Here is a 17,157-nt window from a genome sequence, read left to right on the forward strand (position 1 = left end):
AATTATAATGCATGATCTCGATCAGGATGCTTTTGCTCGCTGAATCAAGTCCCACTGGTTGCCGTACAAGTCCTTAAATACAGCAACGGTCCCATAACTCATCGTTGTTGGTGGCCTTACCCACTCAACCCCATTCTCAGTAAACCGATCATAGTCCCTCTGGAAATTATCCGTCTCAAGAAATAAAAACACACGCCCGCCGGTTTGATTTCCTACAGCATCAAGCTGTTCTGGTGTTGAAGCACGGGCGAGCAGTATGGTTGTCGCGTCTGGCAACGCACCTGGAGGGCGGATGACGACCCAGCGCTTGTCGGGCTCCTGCGTGTCCTCGACGAGGGTAAAGCCGAGCTTATCGACGTAAAAGGCGAGAGCCTCATCGTAGTCACGGACGACCAGGGAAACGTGGGCGAGATGAGGCATAGTTTGTTGGTGACCCTTGAGGTAGGGAGATGGTCGATGTTTGAAACGACCAGCGGCAAGCTCGTTTGAAAACAGGGTATTAAGGGTTATTTCAACAAATGAAGAAATTGGTTGGACTAAAAGGATATTAGGAAGCGTAGATATATGAGAGCCAGATGACAACACTTTATGGGATGCTTATGAAAATCACGGTTGGTGGGTTTATCACTTAGGCGTAAGGCCGCCTAGGCATAAAGCTGTTTTATACGGCCAGTGAGCATATAGGTGTCCTAAGCATACCCCACTTAGTTAACTAAGTTACAGAGTATGCCTGAGTCATATGACCGGTTAGTAACCGGACTAGCAACTGTACGGACGCTATGGCCCATCAACTGTGGATCATGTAAAAGAGCCATGACAGCCAACTTTCAATCGCCTAACGGATGCATGACCTCTTCGCTTCTGATTCTACATTCATCTTGACTTGATTCAAGACTAGCCATACAGCTAGTTAGTTCCATTTCTAGAGGAATTCGGCCTAGGGGCTTGTCCTTTAAACACGGTGGGTTACGGGAGGGATTCATATTCGCAGATTTTCATGGATTTTCATCCGTCTTCATATTCCTCTCGGAGCCCTAATAACAAGTTCTATTCCTTCAGACGGCCACTGAGGCATTGTTCCAGCCTGATTGAGGCAGGTTTGAACACCGATTCTGTTCCTGTGCCATGCTTTGTCTGTCCTGCCTCAGATCTCCCGCTAGCTGAGCTTGATCTTAATCTGTCGCTTTACTTTGTCGGATAATTCTCATATTCCTCTGGCAATGACTGGGGTTCCTTGAGAAACTTTCAGGTACCCTTTCAAAATATTCGAAAGGTTTCTTGCATTGCCTCCTAGTATCGCATTGGTGCTTCCGGCTCGTGTTTGTGGAGATTATGCACTGCCCACGTTCACGCCTTTTCTTTGCAACTTGTTGGTGTATAATATTTCAAATGCCAGCTTGATCTACCTTGTCTAATTATCAAAAAATTCTATTGATCCTTAAATTCTTCTTCCTGGGCAAGATGACTCCTGCAGATTGCCGCAGCCAAGGCTCTCAAGGCAATGCATGTCTCAAATGACAGGGCGGCAAAAATTAGTATCCGTGGGTCCGTGATTACCCGCGGGTTGACCTCAAGAATCTGAAGGTGTAATAGAAATCGCGTGGGAGAGCAGGAAGTGCTCCCGATGCGAAAATGGGGGAAGGGTGGATCACGAGGAAGTCCCATCACAAGAAGAGGGGGCTTATACTAAGCCTCAGGCTTGAACCTTCCCATATTTCGACTAGTTAATCTGAATGTACGAAATACAGGCAAGCAACTAGCCCTTTATGTGAGCGTCTGAGACGATGGTAATTTATTAAAGAGGTGGTAGGAATACGTTCACTTGTAGAAGACAACTTTATACAAAGTCACCCATTTGTTTGACATGGGGTCTTCTGCAGAGTAAACCAATCGCGGATAGCAGGGAAGAAACAGAAACAATGATGTCAGCATGATATGGACCTTCAATACTCATTCTTGAACAACATAAGTTCATGCTCGAAATGGTGCATAGGACAGAAATAGGGCCCCTCGTCACCCTCACAAACGTATCCAGTCGTATGTGGCGATGTCAAAACAAGACCCGCCTGGCGGCGTTGATCCCCCTAATATCCCATCTCTGAGGTGCAGTCCGGTCCATCCACACTTTAAAGTCACCCTCGAAAGCAGGCCTCATAATTTGCGCATACTCCCAATAATCCGGGTACCATCCCGCACATTCCCAGTCGAGAATACCCGTGACTGTGTTCTGTTCATCAACCATAATATTGCGAGGTGCAATATCAGCGTGCGTGAACACACTACAGTCAGAGTGTGGTAGCATGCCAGGTAACTCGCGTTCGTATCGGCTCCCTCCAAAGTGAAGATACCGCTCGTAGAGGCGACTTCGCAGATCTGAATCATTCATCAGGGGTCGGCCCGAATCTTGCAGATCCGCGAGCAGTGGGCCCCTTGATAGAGACCCATCGGCGAGGCATTGGAAAGGATCTTCGAGTTTTGGTGTGGAGGCGGAATGCAGCTTATCTTGGAAACCATGTCCCAGACTTGTAGACAAACCAACTCTTTGCTCTTCTTCACCAGTGTATCACACTCCTTCTCTAGACGCGTTCCTGGAAGAGTCATGTCGATGCTTCCATAGTTATCATCGAAATCTGTGAAAATCACTTCAGGCGAAGGAACGGAAGTATGCTTAGATACAAGTCTCATTGCTTCAGCGTCGAGGGGTCGCACTCCATGCCCGTACTTAGTCACATGGGAGAAGACATACTCAAGTACAATCCTGTCCATCTGTTTACCGAGAACGGTAATGGCCTCTTCATCCGGGGGGAAGGTCTAAGATGTCTTCGGGCTTATCGAATGAAGGGCATGGCAGCAAGATGTTGCCTTTTTTGACGTATCGGTTCCCGTCTTGCATATTTTGCATCACAGAAGGAACACCGCCAGACGGATCGGCCATCCTGTGGGTATTTAATACCTTAGCGACGGTTGTATGGATTGCACCTTTCAGCAGAGGCTTGGGGAGAAGAGTAATGCAACTCATGTTTGTAAGGGCTTTTGAGAGTCAGCTCTTATTGGTCGACACGGTTGCAGATGACGAGTGCCGATTCTAGTAGATAGGGCATAGCCTTCTAAGACCTAGAGATTTACTAGAAATACACTTAGAATGTGTAAGTTAACGAGCACAGAAATCTTGAGTAGAACTGTATCATTGTCATATCTCATCGTGTTGTATCCATCCCTGGTACTTGGTCCATACTTGCTTCTGTATCTCCTCCAATGCAGAACGGGCTGCTCCAACGGCAGCAAGCCCAGAATCATGCACTGTCCCTCCAATGACATCAATCTGGTCTCCAAGAGCTTGCCAGACTGCCCTCTTGACCAGGTAACCATCGTGACCGGCAGTCAAAATAACCAGCTTATCGATTCTCTGTGGAATTTCGTCATCCTTGTGCGTTTCACCCAGGTGGTATTCTATTTGGCGTCAGTGAGACCCTACGTAGCCATCTCGATGGACCATCTCGGGGGAAAGAAAACCAACCTCTCAATGCAGTCAGATGAGCGACGATGTTGTCGACCAGGCTATCCACATAAGCCTTTTCGACCACTTCAATATCCTGCCACGTAAGAACGGCCTTGACCTCCTCAAACTCCTGATACCTCCAGCCTGTCAGGTCAAGCGGCCATTCGTCATGATATCCGTCATTTTCCCCAGGCCCCTTCGCCCCGGAATTCCTTGTGTTCCGCATCATCAAACGAGCCTGCTTGACCGGCTCCAAAAGATCACTCTCCCGCGCTCCAAGGGAGATCTGAAACCTCAGTGCTTCAGAGCTCTTGACCAACCTACTGGTCAAATGTCGAGCAATGGACTCAGTGCCCCATTGATCCATAGGGAGGTATCCCTCTCTCATACCGGCGCGCCTGTCGGTATTATACGTTCGTGAATCCAGGTAAAACTCCCCTAAGTCGAGTACCAAGTATCGTATGTCCGGGTTGTCGACCTGGGTCTCCTGGCTTTGATTGAACGTAGCGAGGACTGTACGGTCCTGAGGTCCGCGCGAGAGGCTGATCTCAGCTTCCCAGCATGCTGTCCACACGAGATCAGCAAGAGTCCTGTTAAAAAACTGGGGGATAACGACGGTCGCGGATTCGATGTCAATATTGTGGTTATTCTGTGCTTGTGCTTTGAGTTCGGTGAGGACAGAAACGAACTCTGTCTTGATATCGTCTAATGTTAGAGCTGCCGACGCGGAAGATGAGTAGTTTAGTCCGAGAAATCCCATCATGGCACCAAATGTGGTCTTCATGGCTCCAGACGCTGCTTGAAAAAGTTCCGACCCGGAAATGCGTTCTTGAACCGATAGTGGCACCAGACCGTGAATCTTAGAGATAGCCACTTTTAGTCCCGCCGCCACGGCGTCAGTTATCCGCGGAATCAGCCCATCTCTCTCACCATACATGGCCGCTACATTGTTCTGTACGTAGGCTTCTTGACGAAGGTGACGCATATGAATTGCATACGTGTCATTCAGTCTGGGGATAACCTTGGCGACAATCGAGACATTATCAGAAGTGTGCGCATATGCGACCGTTCTACAATCGGTAAGCCACTGGGGAGCGTGAATATCGCGGACCGGGGAGTACTGACATGATCTCAGGGCCAAAATCGATTCCAATCGGTTGGACCTCTCCGCTGGCTATTACTGGGAGTATAAGGCAGTAGGCAAGCGCCAGGAGGGCGGCTAACTTCCTTTGGAAGAACTTCATGGATGTGATGTGTTCATGTGTTCCCGTCGTCACCTGTGATATCGCGGAGGGTCTTTCTCAATAAAATATGCCTTTAAAAGTGCCAAGATCTGCCAGGTTGATAAACCCAGGGTTGCACTGAAACATGGCCAATCAACCTAGCCACAGGTCCTGAGCTAAGCAATAAGCGGGTAGCGCGCTCTATAAAAAGCATCGGATCTGGGCATTATGCCAATTGACCGTGAGATCAGAATCCACCGTGGAATTCCTGTCAACAACCAGAGTATAACTTTGCACAATTATGCAGCCAGGCCATGAGTAGGAATAAGCTTCAAATCGGAAAGTACATTCTCAAGCTACGTGCCGCATTATCAGACAACTACCTTGCCGTCTTTTAGTTTGACAACTACTGTCCTTGGTAACAATGGCCGATGCAGGGCAAGAAGGAAGGAACAGCCCTCCACCTCCCCCTCTACCTTCGAATCCTCACTCAAAGATATCCCCCTACGTTCTGAAACTCAGAAGCGCGCCTCCTGGTTATTTCTACCAGCCCCCAAAGAAGCCAAAACCTGTCGACTTGTTCGCCGCACCCACTGGCCCTTACTTCTTCTACGGCACATTAACAGATCCGCCGATGATCGCCGAGATCCTCGAACTGATCGAAGAACCAAAACTGCGGCCTGCACACATCGTGGGCTATGAGTGTAAAATGTGGGGTCAATATCCAGCCCTACTCGATCGTCCGGGGTCTGTTGTTGAAGGCGCAGCGTATCGTGTCCGTACTACGCAGGATGCAGAGAGGCTTGCTGAGTATGAGACTGGAAACTATTGTGCTGAGGATTGTCTCATTAGATACACGGATGGCATGGAGTCGTCTGAGGATCTCGGATACACGTTCAAGTTTGTTGGGGACCCGAGGGAACTCAGCGAGGGCGAGTTTGATCTAAAGGTCTGGTTGAGAAGGATGGGAAGACATGCTGCGGCTGATAAGCTGCAGGCTGCTGAGGCGAGACGTAGTGGATAGACTTTTATTCTCTGTCGTCTCAATCCTGATGATGATATGTCGCTAGCATACCTCTTTGTCTAAGGACAGCGTGGGGGTGAACTTTAGCCTAGTCCAGCTTATAACTGAATAGTGCCATGGGAAGTAGCTTAAGACTGGCCGTAGAAAGGATAAAAGAGGCCATAATTGAAGTAACAGGAAACATGTATCTTCAGAACCCATTCCAACAAGGTAGGTTCGTGCTTGAAGTGATGCCTATAATCCGGCTATTATCGCGTTCCATTCGCTATCGGGGACCTGTTTCGGCATTAGCTTTAACGTCCACATGTCCAGAGGAAGGGCCATACTGCATCATTTTCACCATCTGGTGATATAGATGATTCCTCGCACATCCACGGGTGGGAGAGGCATTCCCAGGCCGTGGCACGTTTGTCCACATCTATCGTGAGTATGCTATCAATGAGATCCAGAGCAGAATTTCCCACGGAATCCCAATAAGGGGACGGATAATAATACTGACCATCTTGATCTGTTCCGCGAGGGTACACGGGTTTTCCTCGGTGTGCAAGTCGTTGGAAAATGGGGGAAACCGGCATAGATAGATGTATAAGACAACGCCGGAAGACCACAAGTCCACCCCAAAACCGTATCGACAGTTGCGAGCTGAATGACCTCCGGAGCCACATCTAAATAGATCAGAAATTGCCTATAGGGGACAAGGACTAAGAAATGTACAGCTTGGAGTTCCACACAAGGTCGTTGTCAACTCTTCGAAGCCCGACTCTGTGTGGAGCTTCTTTGCCAGCCCAAAGTCGCTTAGCTGGATTGTAAGATTCTTGTCCATAACAAGGATATTCTCGGGCTTGACGTCGCGGTGGACCCATCCACAGTCGTGCTATTAGGCATCAGCTTCTGAACTCTTAATATGGTTAGGGCAAAAGGGAGAACTCACTAGGAATTTGATAGCGGATAATAGCTGAATAAATATGATTCGTGTTTCGGCCTCGGTGAAATTATGGTTCACGACAATAATGTCGAAGAGGTCCCCTTCTTTCCCGAGATCCATGACGAGGCAGATCCTGTTCTTGTCAAAGTCTGCGAATAGATCTGCCATCCTCATGAGATTTGGATGAGAACGCTTCTGAAGTTCGCGTAGCAATTGAATCTCGTAATGTAAGCCCTTGAAATCCAATGATGAGGGAGATTTATGGCTCTGAAAGATCTTGACAGCAAATAATACGCCTGTCACTCCGTTGGAGCAGATGTACACGGTGGCAAAATGTCCCTTCCCAATTTGCTGCATCATGTTGTATCGCTGATACAAGCCAGTCTTGATATCATATTGCTCCATGAGCTCCGCAAAAGAGACCTCATCAGTTGGGGAATCTGACTTCCTTTCCCACGGTATGTCAAGACTCTCAGGGAGTCCGCTCATAATTCTAGACGATTGATGCTGCAAAGACATCCCAGCAACGGCCTCATAGGCAACCGTTAGGCGTCGCACTAAGCGTTGTAATCCTCTCCGGGAGGCAATAATGGAGGCACGTCGCCCAGTCACTCCGCGAGGCAGAAGAGCACCGTGGTCTGCAAGGAACGCCGCGATAGCTTCTTGTCCGCTTCGTACAGCCATACTCAAAGCAGAATCGCCCCATTCAGTCTCCACCATCGACCCTTCACCCGCTTCGACCAATATACGAACGGCGTCGATCTTCCCGCTGGATACAGCAGACATAAGTGGAGTCCAATTGTTGGATACTTTGTTGTTCACATATATGGTAAAAGCAGCCGAATGGGACGAGTGGGTAGATGAGCAAGAGGAAGACCTCCGGATTCTTGACCTTGGAGAGGGGTTCCTTCAAGGACACGAGCCTAAATATCTTTCTCAACCAGGCCAATTGCAGGTACCAGAGACGATTTTCGGGAACTCCTTTGACCACCGAGTCGACTTATGGCGTGCAGGCTGCATGGTAAGTAGCCTTATGCGGTCCGCAGGAAAATTAGTAGGTAACGTTTTCAACGCAGATTTATTCGTTCATATTCAGAACGACTCCATTCTGGTACCTAGACGACGATGGTGCCTTGGTTGCACAGATGGTCGGGTTTGTGGAGAAGGTGCCAGAGGACTGGCAGCCAGCGTGGGACCGCATGCGGTTGAACTCGAAGCATCAGTTGGAAGTGATGGAAGGTGAGTGAACAATCCTCCATGTGGACGCGATCCAGCCAGATTTGCTGAGTTTCCTCCAATATCATCAGCTATCGGAGCTAGAGACAAGGTTTAATAAGAGGGTGCACGATCCAACACTTGCTCGCCTTGTTCCAGTTATTCGGGGGTTGATGAGATTTCTGCCATCGAGTCGTATGAAGGCATCCGAGGGACTCGATCTGTTGAGGCCAGGAGTGCCTGACAGAATCTGAGACCGGCTCGAGTGATGCCGTATCGTAAGATCCACTTTTCACCTAGTTCTTAGTTGTATGATTTTACATGTCGAGGATGCCAACCACCGATTGCTTGTCGTCGGTTGTGCTTGCCTCTGGATATCGTGTTGTGGGCTGCAGCTGAGCTCTGTCAGATAGACCAACCACCTTCATGCCCCTTATGCATGAATACGGGACGTGCAGAAGTACTTTAATCATAATGATATAACTATTAGTTAACTAGTTAGCTCTCTGTTGTATGCTGAGATGTGACTGAGCTGTATTAGGGCATTACAACCCTTGGCGCCCGCCACAATTTTGGTATGTACATGCTCATCCACCTTTTTCTCAACTTCCACAAGGTGTACAAGCCTATGATAGGACGCCTGGGCAGCATAGGGAGTACAACCAGTTCACCACACAATAATACTAATACTAATGTAGAGTTAATTCAGGGTCATTGAGCCTTGTCATCCGGTCTGAGTGGGCATGCTGAAAAATATAAAAGCTTCTCTGAGTCCTGCATTTTCCTGTTAACTTAACAATCGTGCTTTACTGTTTATCTCTCAACAGCTCAAATATTGATTATCCTAGAGAGCCTTATCCTTAAAGAAGCTCAATCCTCCATCAAGATGCAGTTTTCGACCATTACGGCTGCTATTCTTTCGTCTGCCGTCCTAGCAAGCCCAGTTGTCAAAGCAGATACATTGAAATATAATCGCGACTATGACTACGCTCAAAATTCTGAACTCACTTCATTTTCCTGCTCAGACGGTGCCAATGGCCTCATAACAAGATACGGCGTAAACAACCTCCAACGACTCCAGACCAAGTTACAACCGAATACATATGTCGGTGCCTCGCCAGCTGTTGCGAAGTGGAACGATCCAAACTGCGGGAAATGCTTTAGAGCGACGAACCCCAGCAATAATAAGTCATTGAACTTCGTGGTTATCGAGCAAAACTCAGGTGTTGTCACTGGTGAAGAGGGATTTCGCCTTCTTTCTCCCTCTGGAACGACCTCAGAGGGGACGCTTACTGTGAATGTCGCAGAGCTGCCATCTCAGAGTTGCTGGAAATAAGATAGGGAACAGATGTTTTCACTGTCGTCCTTCCATTATTGCTACTGGATGATTGCGTCAAGTCAGGTTCATGTTGCCAGTGTTCTGTATCCGGGGGCATGAAGGCGGTATAAATATTGATTTCATTACTGATCTATTCAAACCCTCCACCACTTCATCTGCTGGGGTTACATACAGTCTTTTTGTTACAAGCAAGCACACTCTCAGTACTACTTTGCAATGCTTACCATAAGTTCAGAATTATGAAGGTCTTGCCCCTGAATAGAACCTCATTTTAAGTGTTCAGGCAGTCTTATTGGCCCAGATGCCAGGATTATATCACGTGATATCAGATTGACCCCTCTTTTGACTCAGATGGACAAGTAGGATTATCGACCTCATCGAGCACCCTAATATGAACTGCAAGAGCATTATTCCTTTGGAATGTCTTCTATAGCGCCAAACAGCTCGTTATCCCTCTCCACTCGTCTTCTCTGCTACCTGGGTCCTCCGTCCGCTCTTCTGCTCATAGCCACCACATCTCCAAAAACCGCCCTTCTCTCCCCTCTAAGCCTAGTCCCAACAGGCGTGTTCTACAGGAAATGGAGAAAACGCAGCAGAGCGTCTCCCGCCCGCCACGCGGAGCTAGAACCACTCATCTGGACTTTCACCTTGAGCGGCACCCTCGGTTTAGCCGCGGCAGCGGCTGTCCAAATGGGAATTTGTCAAGCCGTCAGCGCTGTCCTCTTTTCTTCTGAAGAGCTCCGCATTGAATTCTGGGCTGAATTTTCTCGTATAACTATTACTGGGTTAACAGGAGAGCAACTTGACCGTCGTGCGGAACTAGCTTCCTCATGGCAGAACTGGATTTTCAACGGCACTTTGACGTATCTTGCCGCTGGACTCGTCGAGGAACTCCTGAAATACATCCCGGTCATCTATGCGCGCCGGAGAGACGCCAAGAAGAAGCAACGCCGCGACAGGGCGTACATTGACTACGTCCTTGCCAGTGCGTTAGGCTTCAGTGTCGTGGAGAACATTGGGTTCATTTATTCAGCCTGCGAGGGAGGTCAGGAGAGCTGGCCGAAATTACTGCTGACGTTCGTCGAGAGAGTAGTGCTGGGTCAGCTAGGGCATCTTTCTGTGGCTTGTTTGACGGCGCTGCGGGCTACGCGGAGGGATTATCACGGGGACTCTTTAGGACTGTGGGGAGTGATTGGTCCCGCGGTATGGTTTCATGGGACGTACAACTTTGCGCTCATGAGCGTCAGTGCTATGGAGGGCAATGTGGGTTGGATTCATCCAAACGGACTGCGGAATTCAGTGCTAGCCCTTGGGTTGGTTTCGGGGATGATTGGGCTGGCTATCCAGAAGGTGAAACAGGAGTGGAGAAAGGTGCAGAAGTATGAGAACGACCGCTCGAAAGATGGCGAGGGTCAGAAATAGTCAGTCTTCACTCGTTATGGACCGACCTCTCTGTGCCTTAGGTCAGCATATGCTATGTATATTAGTGACATCTCCCCTCATGATGATTGTTCAAACAGTAAGAAGGATTATGCATAATATTGTCTCAGTGGGTCTCGTATTCTCTTTTAGCAGTATCTCCTGTTACTATGTCAGGAGCTAAAGCTACTGATCATATTAGAAGTGATTCAAGTTGTAATGCAGCAAGTCACGGTGGGAGTTATGATGGGCTTTTTATCCAATAGGAGCACATTGGAATTTGCAGATTACATATATCCGCACCATTCGCACCCCCAGGTAGGGACCGCCAAGTAGCTCAGAAATCGTATACTTATACAGTATGATATTGGATCCTACGATACTTGTTGAAATGTATTAGTTTCACCATATAGTACATCTATGAGCTGGGCCCTCCCGGCGTCTTTCTACATTTAGATCCATATTTAGATTCGAACTATTGGGAATACCGGCGGGTAACAGCAAAAAGAGTGATGAGTCCTTGTGTACGAATGTAGTCCACTGTACAAATACCCGTACGACTGAGTTGGGTCAGTCGGCTCGGCCCGCATCTATGAACTCGGTCGGAGCTGATTGACATGGTGTAGGCGTTATTTTATTAGCCTGTAGTCCAGAAGTATTTGAAGAAGATAATGTTTTAAATTCCTAGCGCACTTGTTGGCTCTGTACAGTGGACAGAATCTCCCATCTTTCATTAAGACTGAAATAATCGGTCTTTTTGTGGACCAATAGAAATGTATTCTTACGCAGCCTCGTATGTTGGTGCTTGCCCCTCACGACGTGCTGCCGGTGTTTACTTTTTTCACCATCGCCTGGAATTCAGATCTCCTCCCCGGTCGTTGGGATGGCTAGCAAATAATTCTACCCTTGGTCAGCTACATAGTATCTTTTTCTCCTTGCGGTCTCCAACGTGACCCCACCTTCACCGTTGTCAATTGCTTTTGCGTTTTCATCATTGGCTTGATGAGACCGCTATTCCCATTTGACTACATAGGTATTCCCCTTCTGTAGCCGACATAATTGTCATCAAATAGACGCCATGCACAGCGTAAGGGATCGCTGGAAAACTTGGAGGGCTAGGAAAACAAAGAGTCAGAACGATAGCTCTAGCTTTGTCGCCTCCTCGACTCCCCCACCAACAGGTAAGCTGCGCGTTGGAAGCCCATACTAGGCCTTCTAGATCTGTACAGCTGCCCCAACTGCTAAACGGTGGTATACATCAGGCAGCGCAGAAGCCCCGTCCAGCGACCTGGTGGACTCGCCTGCTCCGTCGGATCCATGTGGGAAAATGGCCGAATTGACTCTAGCGATCTCCGGGAATCGTCAGCCGACAACAACGTCACCGTCCAAAGCGACATTTGATGTCTCATCCGATCCTGCTGACCCTAGGCATGTTCCTCATCCTGCCTCGACGGTCGTCGATCCTGCTGGGGCCCATACCGGACCCGAAGAGCGCCTAACGAATCAGGGCGCAGAGCTTTCCATATCCCAGAGAATCTGGAATGCCGCTTACGATAGCCTTGAGGAGGACAAAGATACTGCTGACCTTGTCAAGTCTTACCTGAAGACTCTTACCGCAGTTCTCAAGGCCGAGAAAGCTTCTGGTGTCTCTGCCCCCGACGACGATGAGCTTGCTGCCCAGGTGCAAAGTCCAACCACGCGTCAGGAATATCTGAAGAAATTAGTCAACGATGGTCAGAAAAAAATCGAAACGTCGTCAAAGATCAAAATGGCAGTGGGTGATGTCGCCCAGTTCATCCTTTCTGCCAAAGGGATGATCGACCTCGCAATCCAGAACATACCGCAGGCTGTGCTCCCGTGGGCTGGTGTTTGTATCGGGTTACAAGTAAGCAGTCATCGCTCACTCTTCTTTGGACCCACTAATGTTTGCCCAGATCCTCCTGAACCCTACGCAGGCCACGAAGTCTAACCTGGAGGGCATCGCTCATGTGACCTCAAGAATGGACTGGTATTGCGCCCTAACCGAACACCTGTTGAACAAGAGCAATATTATGATCGGAACGGAGTCGTTTCAAGAGGTCTTAGAAAGGCTGGAGAAGGCAGTTGTGCTGCTCTACAAGGAGCTCCTCCTCTATCAGATGAAGAGCGTCTGTTCCTATTACCGGCATCGAGGCGTTGGATTCCTGCGCGGACTAGCGAACTTGGACGACTGGGACGGTGATTTGGCGTGTGTTAAGGCTGCCGAAATCGTCGTGCGGGAGTATTCAGAGCAATATTACCGAGAGTATCAAAAAAGCTCTCTGCGCCAGCTCGTCGACTCTGGTAGTGAAATGGAGAAATACCTTGGTGACATTCATCAGAACTTGCGAGACTTTATTGCCATGCAAAAGACAACACGAAGGAACGCTGAGGACAAGGAATGCCTCCAAGACCTCTTTGCTGTGGATCCACAGTACGATCTGAAGGACATTGAGGAGAGGAAGGATAAATTGCTTGACGATGCGTATGACTGGGTCCTTAGCACCGATGAGTACGCCGCGTTCACCAATTGGCTCAATGACGGACTCAATAGACCGTCCTGCCGTGTGCTGTGGTTAAACGGACCTGCTGGCACCGGCAAAACGATGCTCTTCATGGGCATTATTCGCAAGCTCTCCGGTCAGCCCTCCGCCCTTTCACCGAGTGTCTCGTACTTTTTCTGCCAAGGTACAGATCAGACCCGGAATAGCGCAACGACCATCTTGCGATCACTGATTTGGCAGCTACTAGTGCAGCAACCATCTCTTATCTCGCACCTCCGAGACCAGCGCAGAAATGCTGGTTCCACTCTTTTGAGAGGCGAGCGCGCGTTTTATGTGCTGTCTGACGCACTCCGGAGCATGCTAAAAGACCCTTGCCTCTCCCCAATATATTTTGCCATCGATGCCCTTGATGAGAGTGACCGGAAAACCCCGGGCCTGGAGCAGCTTCTTCGCCTGATTGATACTTCGCTTGCGCTCTCCAGTAAGGTGAAGTGGTTACTCTCTAGCCGTCCGGAGGTTCTTGTTCATGCAGACGGCAAGGATCTCAAGGGTCTTCATGCGTCAACAGTTTCGGTCACGTTGGACCCTAGGCGTCTGGAAGGCCCCGTCAACGCATATATTGACCATAAGCTTGACAGCATGAAGGGAAAAGACGGTTATGATACGGATACCTTGGCGCAACTTTCGGACGAGATCCGCCAGCGAGCTATGTCCACGTTCCTCTGGGTGGCATTGGCGTTCAAAGAACTGGACGGAGTGGACGGGTGGGACGCCGTCGAGACTATCCAAAGGATTCCCTCTGGCTTGTCGAATGTGTACGAACTAATTATGGCCCAAATCGAGAAGGGCAGTCCACAAAACCAAAGGCGCTGTAAGAACATATTAGTCGCCGTGGTACTCGCATATCGTACTCTCTCGCTGCCTGAACTCGCCGTTCTTGCTGGATTGCAACCAAAGATAAACCCGCGGACAATTGTCGAGAAATGCGGTTCTTTCCTGGCAATGTCGGGCCAAACCGTCTCCCTGATCCACCAGTCCGCCAAGGACTATCTCGAGGCAGACTACACAAGACTAGGTAGTAGCGTCGGCCAAGGCAATGCGGAGATCAGCGCGCGCTCGATTATTGCGATGGGTTCGATACTGAGACATAACATCTATGCTCTGCCGTATCCAGGTTTCGAGTCCAGAGACGTAACGCCACCTGACCCGGACCCGTTGGCTCCGATACGTTACTCCTGCGTCTTTTGGGTTGGCCATCTTTGCAAAGCAAAAGACCAGGGCTTTGAGAACGAGTTGATTGAGGAAGGGGCAATTCTTCGATTTTTGAAAGAGCATTTCCTCCACTGGCTTGAGGCATTGAGTCTTATCGGTGGGATTTCAGAGAGCATCAGGCTACTGGGGGAATTGCAGACTGCGGTTGATGTAAGTCGCTATCCAATTTTATGCGAGCGTATGCTTATAGAAGTCATAGTCCGCCAACAACACTGAACTCTCTACGTTTCTTCGCGACATGCATCGATTTATCCGTTTCTTCCGTCAAGTGATTGACGTAGCACCGCTCCAGGCATATTTTGCAGGTCTTGTTTTTGCCCCGCAAAAAAGCCCGATTCGGCAGACATTTGAGGGATTCTTACACACCTGGATATCTCACATACCCCTCCCGCAACTGGATTGGAGTCCCCGCCTATATACGCTTGACCTCAATAAGGCTACACCCGAATCGGTAGCCTTCTCAGCAACCGGTGATCGACTTGCATCGGGCTTGAAGAATGGCTCTATAAAAATATGGGACACAGCCACAGGTGACCACATGCAAACGCTTCAGGGTTATGATGACACTGTTAATTCAGTAGCCTTCTCAAGAAAGGGAAATCTACTAGCATCAGGCTCAAGGGATCACATCATCAGGATCTGGGATACAGCCACCGGCGATTGCGTGCAAGTATTCCAGGGCCATAGTGGTCCAGTCTCCTCAGTCTCCTTCTCAGCAACAAGCGAGCAACTTGCATCGGGGTCATCAGATGAGACCATCAGAATCTGGGACATTGTCGCCGGCAAATGCGTGCAGACTGTTGAAGTGATTTATGCAGTCCATTCAGTAGCCTTCTCAAACACCGATGATCGACTAGCAGCAGGCTTGGATGGGGGCAGTACCATTATCTGGGACACTGCCACGGGCAAACAAATTCACAAACTTGGTAACTATCGTGCATTTGTCGAATCAGTAGCATTCTCGGCGGATGATAAGCGACTTGCTTCCGGGGAATCGGATGGCACCATAAAGATATGGGACACAGCCACAGGTGCTTGCTTACACATACTTAATGGTCATGAGGATGCAGTTTTCTCTGTAAGCTTCTTAAGGAACAGAGATCAACTGGCATCAGGCTCATTCGATGGGAGTGTTAAGATGTGGGACACGGCCATAGGCGAATGCATGCGGACGCTTGTGGGCCATAGTACTGGGAAGATCATGTCAGCATCCTTCTCAGCAACCGATGATCAGTTCGCATCGGCCGGGTTTAGTGATATTGAGATTTGGGACACGGCCATAGTCAATAACACGACACCAATTCAGAGCCGTTCGGAACGGGTCAAGTCGGTGGCCTTCTCAGCAAGTGGCCATCGACTAGTATCACTCTCAGCGAAAGACACTATCAGGATTTGGGACACAGTCACAGGCAAATGCATATCAACGCTGAAGAGACTAGCTGATGCTCCCTCGGTTGCGTCAGTAGCCTTCTCAATGGCTGGTGATCGAGTAGCTTCAGGCTTATTCAACGGTGATATCAAGATTTGGGACGCAGTCACAGGAAAATGCATGCAGACGTTCAAGCACCGAGGTTATAACCTTTCTTGGGTTCAATCACTAGCGTTCTCAGCAACTGGTGAGCAACTGGCGTCATACTCAATGGGTGGCAACATCAAGATCTGGGACACAGGCACAGGCAAATGCATGCAGACAATTGATCATTTTCAGGTTACATTAGTAGCCTTCTCACCAACTGGTGAGCGACTGGCAACAGGCTTAAGGGGTGGCACCATGAAGATGTGGAGGACGGCCTCAAGATATTGCATGTGGAGAATTCGGGGCCATAGTCGTCGACTCACGTCACTGGCCTTTTCAAGAAGTGGTGATCGACTTGCATCAGGATCTGAAGATTTCAGTATCAAGATCTGGAATGCGGCCACGGGGGATTGCATACAGATGTACGAGATCGGCACTTCTATATATCAGCTACTTCTCGACCCTACTTCAACATACCTTGTCACTGAACTTGGGCGTATTAAGGTTGATCTATCATCTCTCACACCTGTGACGTGGTCTAGAGACATGATCAAAGAACAGACCTACATTGATCAAGAGCGCAAAGGAGTTCAGGACAAAGGGAATGGTGAAAGCAACTATGATGACTTCGAAGAACAGGCAGAAGGAGCGTTTGAGGCGGAGTCATTCGCAGAGAAGAAATCAGCCGAGGCAGGCGGTCTGGCTAGCAACGATGATAACTCAGAAGAAGAGCTATTCGAGGAGGAAGAATCGGCCGAGGAGGAATTAGCTGACGATGAATTAGGCGAGTCAGGCAGTCTGGCTAGCAGCAATGGTCAGTCAGAAGAAGTGTTATTGGGAGAGGAAGAATCAGCCGCCCATGAATTTCAGTTATCTGATGAAGAACCAGGCGAGGAGAAACCAAGCGAGGAGGAATCAGACGACGAGGACCTTGTGCCCCTTTCAGCTGCCTACTACCCAGAGCCAAAAGTTTACGGCTACGGTCTGAGCCCGGACCGTTCCTGGATTACGCGTGACGGTGATAATTTCATTTGGCTACCCGCTGAATTCCGCCCTGAGTGCTCTGCCGTGCAGGGCAACACGGTTGCCATCGGTTGTCGATCGGGTCAGGTCCTCATTTTCGGCTTCACTGCGGACGGATATTTGGCTGACAATTAATGGTCCCCACTGGTATCTTATGAACGTTGGGATACTGTCGCAGTC

At 49.1% G+C, this 17,157-nt stretch overlaps 7 protein-coding genes across 7 annotated transcripts; 4 read left to right on the top strand and 3 right to left on the bottom strand.

The window, feature by feature from the left end:
* Positions 1–21: 21 nt before the first annotated feature.
* Positions 22–420, bottom strand: Aud_009593 (VOC family protein; the record flags this gene model as incomplete). The annotated part of the gene is made up of 1 exon (XM_043294443.1): positions 22–420. The coding sequence occupies one exon, from the start codon at positions 418–420 to the stop codon at positions 22–24; it is 399 nt and encodes a 132-aa protein (XP_043150378.1).
* Positions 421–3,190: 2,770 nt separating this feature from the next.
* On the bottom strand, positions 3,191–4,743 carry Aud_009594 (uncharacterized protein; the record flags this gene model as incomplete). Its single annotated transcript, XM_043294444.1, has 3 exons — positions 3,191–3,450; positions 3,518–4,569; positions 4,625–4,743. The coding sequence occupies 3 exons, from the start codon at positions 4,741–4,743 to the stop codon at positions 3,191–3,193; spliced, it is 1,431 nt and encodes a 476-aa protein (XP_043150379.1).
* Positions 4,744–5,146: 403 nt separating this feature from the next.
* Aud_009595 (gamma-glutamylcyclotransferase family protein) lies at positions 5,147–5,746 on the top strand (the record flags this gene model as incomplete). Its single annotated transcript, XM_043294445.1, has 1 exon — positions 5,147–5,746. The coding sequence occupies one exon, from the start codon at positions 5,147–5,149 to the stop codon at positions 5,744–5,746; it is 600 nt and encodes a 199-aa protein (XP_043150380.1).
* A 685-nt stretch (positions 5,747–6,431) lies between these two features.
* Aud_009596 (NACHT and Ankyrin domain protein) lies at positions 6,432–7,457 on the bottom strand (the record flags this gene model as incomplete). Its single annotated transcript, XM_043294446.1, has 2 exons — positions 6,432–6,620; positions 6,678–7,457. 2 exons carry the CDS (start codon positions 7,455–7,457, stop codon positions 6,432–6,434), a joined length of 969 nt encoding a protein of 322 aa, XP_043150381.1.
* A 40-nt stretch (positions 7,458–7,497) lies between these two features.
* Positions 7,498–9,222, top strand: Aud_009597 (uncharacterized protein; the record flags this gene model as incomplete). The annotated part of the gene is made up of 3 exons (XM_043294447.1): positions 7,498–7,692; positions 7,748–7,910; positions 8,714–9,222. 3 exons carry the CDS (start codon positions 7,498–7,500, stop codon positions 9,220–9,222), a joined length of 867 nt encoding a protein of 288 aa, XP_043150382.1.
* Positions 9,223–9,645: 423 nt separating this feature from the next.
* Aud_009598 (uncharacterized protein) lies at positions 9,646–10,647 on the top strand (the record flags this gene model as incomplete). Its single annotated transcript, XM_043294448.1, has 1 exon — positions 9,646–10,647. One exon carries the CDS (start codon positions 9,646–9,648, stop codon positions 10,645–10,647), a length of 1,002 nt encoding a protein of 333 aa, XP_043150383.1.
* Positions 10,648–11,722: 1,075 nt separating this feature from the next.
* Positions 11,723–17,112, top strand: Aud_009599 (NACHT and WD40 domain protein; the record flags this gene model as incomplete). The annotated part of the gene is made up of 4 exons (XM_043294449.1): positions 11,723–11,825; positions 11,907–12,529; positions 12,579–14,588; positions 14,638–17,112. 4 exons carry the CDS (start codon positions 11,723–11,725, stop codon positions 17,110–17,112), a joined length of 5,211 nt encoding a protein of 1,736 aa, XP_043150384.1.
* Between the last annotated feature and the right edge of the window lie 45 nt (positions 17,113–17,157).

Source organism: Aspergillus udagawae (genome assembly GCF_001078395.1).
Source record: "Aspergillus udagawae IFM 46973 DNA, scaffold_8, whole genome shotgun sequence".
Lineage (NCBI taxonomy): Eukaryota > Fungi > Ascomycota > Eurotiomycetes > Eurotiales > Aspergillaceae > Aspergillus > Aspergillus udagawae.